Genomic DNA, 8386 nt, shown 5'->3' on the forward strand with positions numbered 1-8386 from the left:
CTTGACAGGTCTTTGACACATGTCCACTTCATCAGTGTTTGTCAATTCACCCACAAGTCCATCTTCTTTCGGTGATGGGCCTCCAAAATGCTGACTTCTCCGTCCTGTTATTGTAGTTTTGCTGAAACCACAGGCAGTCCTCGATGTAAAGGTAAAAGGTAAAAGTTCCCCTCGCACATATGTGCTAGTTGTTCCCGACTCTAGGGGGCGGTGCTCATCTCCGTTTCAAAGCCGAAGAGCCAGCGCTGTCTGAAGACGTCTCCGTGGTCATGTGGCCGGCATGACTCAACGCCAAAGGTGCACGGAACGCTGTTCCCTTCCCACCAAAGGTGGTCCCTATTTTTCTACTTGCATTGTTTATGTGCTTTCGTAAGCCCAACATTTCTGTTGCTGAGACAGTTGTCAAGAGGGTTTTTGTCTCATTTCTTGCCACAGTTGTTAAGTGAATCACCGCATGTGTTAAATTAGCAACACAGGTAAGTGAATCTGGCTTCCCCACTGACTTTGCTTGTCAGAAGGTAGCAAAAGGAGATCACTTGACCTCCAAATACCATCATAAATAGGAGCCAGTTGCCAAGGGTCTGAATTTTGATCAAGTGACCATGGGGATGCTGTAATGATCGTGAAAAATGGTCATAAGTCATTTTTTTCAGTGCTGCTGTAACTTCAAACGGTCACTAAAGGAATGGTTATAAGTCAAGAACTACCTGTAGTCTGTGGAGGGCTAGATTTAGAATAGAACAGAAGAGATGGGAGGGGCCTTGGAGGTCTTCTAGTCCAACCCCCTGCTTAGGCAGGAAACCCTACACCACTTCAGACAAATGGCTATCCAATCTCTTCTTAAAAACTTCCAGTCTTGGAGCATTCACAACTTCTGGAGCCAAGTGGTTCCACTTATTAATTGTTCCCACTATCAGAAAATTTCTCCTTAGTTCTAGGTTGTTTCTCTCCTTGATTAGTTTCCATCCTTTCCTTCTTGTCCTGCCTTCTGGTGCTTTGGAGAATAACCCCCCTTTTCTTTGTGGCAACCTCTGAGCAGTGAACACTGCTCCGGTATCATGTCACCCCTAGTCCTTCTTTTCATTAAACTAGACATACCTCATTCCAGCAACCCTTCTTTTTAGCCTCTAGTCCCCTAATCATCGTCGTTCGTTTTCTCTGAACCAATCTACTGGCCCTTTAATATTCAAGCATTAAGCACGCTTCAATAAATAGAATACAGAAGGTAGGTTTTACATTAGCAAATCTAACCTGTAACTTCTTACAGGAAATGCTTCTTCACAGTTTAAACAGTGCCTTTTGGTAACAAAGGATGTGGTGACAGCTGCTGATTTAACATGAAAAGAAATGCATGGAAAGGGAGGTTGATGGGTAGTTACCCCCAAAATCAAGCATGTTATCCACCAAATATCAGATACTGGCTAAAATAGCAGGAGAGAAGAATCTGTTGGTCTGTTTTTTATGTACACTGAGAGCATATGCACCAAATACAAATTCCTTGTGTGTCCAATCACACTTGGCCAATAAAGAATTGTATTGTAATGTTATTGTATTTCTCGTAGCCTACGATGAAAACCTGATAAAAATGTATTTAGAAAATAAATATTAGACAGTCACTGGATAGCCATTCCTTTTCCTATAGGCATTGATGCCAGGCCTGGGAAGGTGCTGGTGACACATTTCTCAATCAACAAACTAACTGCAGCAGTGGTTCTTGGCATCTTGCTTCTGGTGAATGACAATGGAACTCAAGTGGCTTAACACCAATTAAGCTTTGAGGGTTTTATTTACCATAATGGAGGGAGTTGCAGAAGCCAAGCTGCCTTTTATCACTTTCAACCAAAGCTTGATGGGTTTAGATTGGCTGTATTGTCAGTCTAATTCAGCTTTGATTGGGTGTGGAATGGCACTGTTTACCTTTCCAGATAGGTAACAGAAAAAGGGTTTAAGGAGGTGTTTATTGGGCGATTAATAGGGGGCCTTAAAAGATAAGGAAGGAGTTCTCTTTGAGAATTGCAGATTTAAACAAGGGACGGTGCTTCTACTGTCCATTTTCCTTTGAGATTTATTTAGCATAGATGATATTAGATCTCTGCGGATTATCTTTGGTATTATTGACAAGGCCTTCCTATGCATGTTTTTTTCAGAGTGATATCTCACTAGATGGCTTCGTATAAACACACTGGGCTAAAACATGATTAGTGCAGCACTGTACAAACTCAGGCAGCCTGGTCAGTCTATAAACTATATATTATAAACTTATAAGTTACATACTTATATTTTTCACACCCCACGCCTTGGATTCCATTCTTTACAACTCCTTAGGGAGACATGGTGCATTGTTCTTTTCTTCCACTTCTTTTTTCTTCCTTTTCCCCACACCTCTCCTTTAGATTTGCTTTGTGTAAAATCTTCAATAAATAATATATATTGATAGAGAACTAACCAGGATGCAGAATTAAGTGGGATATAAGAACTTTTCTTCCACTTCTTTTTTCTTCCTTTTCCCCCACCTCTCCTTTAGATTTGCTTTGTTACTTTATGTAAAATCTTCAATAAATAATATATATTGCACGTTATGGGATTCCGATTCCGGGCGGCGAAGAGAGCCAGAGTTCCCCGGCCGGAGTTTCAAAGCGCGGGTGAAAGTCGCGGGCTGGCTCCTGATTGGCCGCTCGCCGTCTCCGCCTCGGCCAATGAGAGCGTGGCGCGCGCGCGGGAAGCCCGAATATTTGCGGCAGTAGGAAGCAGCAGCTCGGCCGCTTGCAAGAAAGTTGCACCTTTTGCCTTTTCTCCTGCTTTCCTTCCCGGCTTTCCTTTTATTCCGTTTTTGCAAAGGCGAAGGCAAAGGACGGGCATGGTGCGGACCAAGGCGAACTGCGGAGGCACCGCCGGTGCCTATCGGAAAGGTAAAAGCATTTGCACAGGCTTAACTAGGATGCAGAATTAAGTGGGATAGAAAACTAACCAGGATGCAGAATTAAGTGAGATATAGAACTAACCGGGATGCAGAATTAAGTGGGATATAGAACTAACTGGAATGCAGAATTAAGTGGGATATAGAACTAACTGGGATGCAGAATTAAGTGGGATATAGAACTAACCAGGATGCAGAATTAAGTAGGATATAGAACTAACCAGGATGCAGAATTAAGTGAGATATAGAACTAACCGGGATGCAGAATTACGTGAGATATAGAACTAACCGGGATGCAGAATTAAGTGAGATATAGAACTAACTGGAATGCAGAATTAAGTGAGATATAGAACTAACTGGGATGCAGAATTAAGTGGGATATAGAACTAACCAGGATGCAGAATTAAGTAGGATATAGAACTAACCAGAATGCAGAATTACATGAGATATAGAACTAACCGGGATGCACAGTTAAGATATTGAACTAACCAGGATGCACAATTAAGTGGGATATAGAACTAACAGGAACACAGAACTAACCAGGATGCAGAATTCAGTGGGAAACAGAACTAACGGATGCAGAACTAACCAGGATGCAGAATCAGCCCACTTGCATAAGGTCTCCCAACAATTAACTGCTTAAAAAGGTTAGGTTCACACCAGATGTGTGGGGGGTGGGGGAAAGCAAAGCAAAGAGACTAATCCGTGGTCTGACTAGTTGCCTTGTAGCCTCCTGGTTAAAAGAACAGTGTGTGAATTGTCATATTTGAAGCAGCTGCCTTGCATTCCTCCATCTTCCTTCTAAGCGGGATGGATTTTAACTAGGTTTAGGCCATTAAGCTGGATTTAAGACACAGAAAGCCGTGAAAAAGGCAGCCGAGGTTAGCATAGGGTGCCCAGGCCCTTAGATGTTTAGCTGACCATGTTGCTTGACCGCAGGGTGTGTATTGCAATTCCCAGTGCAAGCCCTTTGAAATGTAGGAATGCTCTCATTCAAGTAGCCCTACCTCCAATGGCTGCTGAGATGAAATACACAAAAGTCAGCTTTTTGCGATTTCTCTAACTTCCAAGGAAATGAGGTGCTGACTTTTAATTCAAGAAGAAAATAAAGGGTTTGTCTTGTGCTGCATTCACACAGCACTGGGAACTACATCCAGTCAGGTTCCGTTAGCTTATACTGGAAGCAGCTTGGAGTAGGATGCATTCACCCTTGTTCCCATTTTAACCCCTGCATGCTTTTAAATTGTCCTACTCTTTGTGGATTGTAAAAAGAAGCAATTGGTCTGCGACCTAGATAACTGGATTTAATGGCATTTTTAAATGTAAATAATCTCTCATTCTTTCCTTTTGCCAGTGGTAGCTGCTAGGGCTCCTCGGAAGGCGCTGGGCTCTGGCCAGGCAAATGTTAGTTCGTCTCCTACAACAAGGAAAGGTGAGTGTGTAAGATGGACTTCAAATTTCACTGGCTTTAAGGCTGCTTTGGGCAGAGTTTGAAGGCCGCTAGTGCTTTTCAATTTAGAATTGCTCTGCATGTACAAGTAGCTCTCGACTTGCAACCACAAATGAGCCCCAAATGTCTGCTTTTAAATGAGACATTGGTTACGTGAATTTTGCCTTACGTTACGACATTTCTTGCCATGACTGTTGATAAATTAGTAACCTGGTTATTAAATGAATCTGACTTCCTTATTGATTTTCCTCGTCAGAAGAGACCTTGGGACACAGCAATGGCCATAAATAGGAACCAGTTAGCAAGCATTTGAATTTTAATCACGGGGATGCTGCAAAGGTACCTTTGAAAAAATGGTCATAAATCACATTTTTCAGGGCTGTTGTAACTTTGAACGGTCGCTAAATGAACTATTGTAAGTCGAGGACTACTGCAATCAGACTGAAGCTTATCTCCTTCATGGTGCTTTTGTATGCTTTCCTTCAGCTTTCTTTAAATTGAAGATACTCTGCTGTGGCTGTTTTAATCTAGAGCTGCAATACCACAGGGCTGTTGCCAAGTTTAATATGGTTACTGGGCTTTTCTGTCATTCTGCTGTTTCTTCTTGAGCCGCCCCTAAAATATTTTGTACTTTTAATACCGCGGGCTGAATTCCTAAAATGTTTTAGGAATAGGCAGCAGCCCCACATTCAATTCTGTGAGATAGATAATCTAGTGCATTCTGGCACTCTTGCATCACATTTTAGCAAAGATGGCTTGTTTTAACTAACTTGAGATAGCTTGTGCATTCAGAAATTAATCCATACATGGACTGGAAGCTTTTGTAGCTACTACAGGTAGTCCTCGATTTACAGCCACAATCGAAACTGGAATGTAAGTCGGCTAAACGATATGCTCATGAAGGGAGTTAATATGTGACCAGACCTGACCTTATAACTATGATCACCATGGTTAAGCAAGTCACGTGATTGTTAAGTGAATCTGGCTTTCCCATTTAACTTTTCCTGTAGAAGTTGGTTGGGAAGGTTGCCAATTGCCATGATGCGATTGCAAATCGCTCCAACTGTTATAAATGAGAGCAGGTTGCCAAGTGCCCGGATTGTGATCGCATGACACACCGGGGGATGTGCCAACTTTGAGGCCAGGTTGTGGCAAATCATCTTTTTCCCAAGGCCATTGTAACGTTGAACTGTCATCGAACAAAATGATCATAAATCGAGGCCTACCCCTAAGTTGGATGTGTTGCTTTTTTTCCCCTTTCTTAGCGGGGCACTGATAAATTCTGGTTTGCTTTCTACAGCGGAGAGTAAGTACGCAGGAGGCAATCCGGTATGTGTGAGGCCAACTCCTTCCTGGCAAAAAGGCATCGGAGAATTCTTCGGGCAAACTCCAAATCGTCGGGAAAAAGAGAACCACAACTTGGAGGAGGAGCCTGGGTGCAGCGAAATAGGAAAACGCAGAAAGAGGTAAGGATGGCTATCTGTGCATTCCTAGTGGGGCAAAACACCTGCCACAGTATTCGAGGCTTAATGTTCTATAGAAGAATTGGTGAAGCATGTTTTCAAACTTCTACCTCACTTGATATGATCTAAACACCCCTTCGTTACTGCTCAGTGAAAATGACAACTCCTTAGCCTCGTTCACTCAGTCCAGCATGAGTTTTGGAGAATCCATGTCTGAAATGGATTTTTACTAGGTATTTAGGGGAAAAAGTTTTGGGGAAACTTATTTCACACGGTGAAGCTTCGTTTCATTGCTTTTTGCAAATTGCTCTTTAAAATAGTGTTTCCAGCATTACCTAATTCAGTGATGGCAAAAGGGAGCATGCGCACGTGGGGCACCAACTGCCAAAAAGGGAGTACTTCATGCACGCACGCTCGTCTGGACCGAGACCAGGAATAGGAGTTGCCCAGGGGCATGCGCGCACCAGAGAATGTACTTCCGGTTTCTTCAGGTTACTGCCAGCAAGTCTTCAGGTTACTGCCACGCGTGCACATGCGTTGATCAGCTGGCGAGCGCATGCCGGAAAATGTACTTCTGGTTTCCGGTGTATGCATGTGTGCCGGCTGGCAAGTTTTCAGGTTATTGCCACGCATGCGCACGTGCCAATCAGCTGGCCGGCGCACATGCTCACATTGGACAATGGAAGGCCAGCTCTTCCGGTTTCCGGCACTGACGCAAGCACGAAGGCCAGCTGGTTGTCACACGTTCATGCGCGCCAGAAACCCGGAAGAGGAATGGGCGATGCCACATATGCCAGGCGACATGGCTCCGTGTGCCACTGTGGGCACGCGTGCCATAGGTTCGCCATCACAGACCTATTTCATTGTTTCTCAACCTTGGCAACTTTTAAGTTGTTATGGACTGCAACTCCCATAAGAGTTGGCTGGGGAATTCTGGGAGTTGAAGTCCATGCAGCTTAAAAGTTGCAGCCGTTTGAGAAACACTGACCTAGGTAATAGAATTTTCGACCTGTGTCAAAGTAAACCATGTTCTGAAATCTTTATTCATGGCAACACAGAAAGAAGGAAGCGACTGACAAGGAAGGTTAGAAGGCTGCTAATCTAACTGGAAAACAGGTTCCAGTTCACGATGAAGGCCGCATGCCTTTACAATATTTTTAGTCTCTTCTAATGGCCCAACTATTGAAAATATAGTTTACTGGAATTTTAGAAATATGAATGATTGCTGACTTGTATTTTTTTTCCCCGTTGACAGAGCACGTCCATTGCCTCCTTGTCCTGCAGAACAGGATGAATGTGAAGACGATTAAATGTGAGCTAATCCTAGATCTGCGAGCAGATCTTGTGCTCCCAGAGCATTGTGTATAGGCTGTATATATATTGCATATATTCCGTTTGAATTTGAGTCTTTATAAGCATCTGGCATGCTATTCTGTTGACTAAAATAACTTAAAAGTTGGCAGACTAAAAAAAGAAAAAAGGCAGGTCATTGATACAATGCTCTTAATACTAAACTGTTTTAATGATTCTTAACTACTAACTACATGCTTTGTATTAAATTCGTTTTGCTTTTTTAAGCACTTATTAAAGTTCTGTGCCATATCAGTGTTAAATAACATTTTTATGCTTCTGTAAAAAAATCTACTCGTTGCTATGCTGGATACCTAGTTTTTGTCCCCCCTATAAACTAGAAAAAGCTGAAAGAATAATTCTTTTGGATTTTAAAAAAACAAGGCCCAAGAAATGTATCTCATTACAGTGGCAGAATGGTAGACTTTCTATATGGCTCTATACAATAGCTTGAATAGGCCAAAATGTGGTACAAAAGCAACGCGAAGCACAGAATTGCTGTTATTAGAAATAACATTAATGCTTCTAAAGATTTCCCAGTTTGCTTCCATCTCTCTTGCAGCATTGGGGGTGGGGTTAAAATCCTTTCTGATTAACCAATTACTACATTATTTGTAATTGTGAAATTGGCCTAATAAAGATACAAAGGAGTGTTTTTACAGAATTCAGCACAGCTGTCCTTGTTTTTATCTGGGTAAGTGATTTGTCTATGTGCAGACTGTGATTGGTTCTTAAATGATTTTAAAGATGATGAGTATTCATACTTTCCTTGTATCGAACTTTGGGGCAGTGGGAAAGATAAAGAGGTTCATTTGCAGCATATTCCGGCCCAATATTCAACTGCTTTGAGATTAGAGTTTCCAGAATTCCCATTATATTTGGTCACGTTATAAAAAAGATGTGGAGACTCTAGAAAGAGTGCAGAGAAGAGCAAGAAAGATGATGAGGGGACTGGAGGCTAAAACATGAAGAACGGTTGCAGGAACTGGGCCTGGCTAGTCTAGTGAAGAAAAGGACCAGGGGAGACATTATAGCAGTATTCCAATATTTGAGGGGCTGCCACAGAGAGGAGGGGGTCAAGCTATTTTCCAAAGCACCTGAAGGCCAGACAAGGAATAATGGATGGAAACTGAACAAGGAGAGATTCAACCTGGAAATAAGGAGGAATTTTCTGACAGAGCAATCAACCCATGGAACAGAAGTTGC

General features: G+C 42.5%; 1 protein-coding gene across 1 annotated transcript; it reads left to right on the top strand.

Annotated features, from left to right (window-relative positions):
• The first annotated feature begins 2753 nt into the window (after positions 1-2753).
• On the top strand, positions 2754-7645 carry PCLAF (PCNA clamp associated factor). Its single transcript, XM_070953719.1, has 4 exons — positions 2754-2909; positions 4272-4349; positions 5668-5833; positions 7086-7645. The coding sequence occupies exons 1-4, from the start codon at positions 2858-2860 to the stop codon at positions 7138-7140; spliced, it is 351 nt and encodes a 116-aa protein (XP_070809820.1). The 5' UTR covers positions 2754-2857; the 3' UTR covers positions 7141-7645.
• Positions 7646-8386: the final 741 nt, after the last annotated feature.

This window comes from Pituophis catenifer, unplaced genomic scaffold (assembly GCF_029215685.1).
Source record: "Pituophis catenifer annectens isolate HBS135680 unplaced genomic scaffold, rPitCat1.0.hap2 SCAF_14, whole genome shotgun sequence".
Taxonomy (NCBI): Eukaryota; Metazoa; Chordata; class Lepidosauria; order Squamata; family Colubridae; genus Pituophis; species Pituophis catenifer.

Coding starts and splice junctions, on each gene's coding strand:
- PCLAF (XM_070953719.1), top strand. CDS start 2,858: ATGGTGCGGACCAAGGCGAACTGCGGAGGCACCGCCGGTGCCTATCGG. Junction 4,350..5,667: donor GTCTCCTACAACAAGGAAAG/GTGAGTGTGTAA, acceptor TGCTTTCTACAG/CGGAGAGTAAGTACGCAGGA. Junction 5,834..7,085: donor ATAGGAAAACGCAGAAAGAG/GTAAGGATGGCT, acceptor CCCCGTTGACAG/AGCACGTCCATTGCCTCCTT.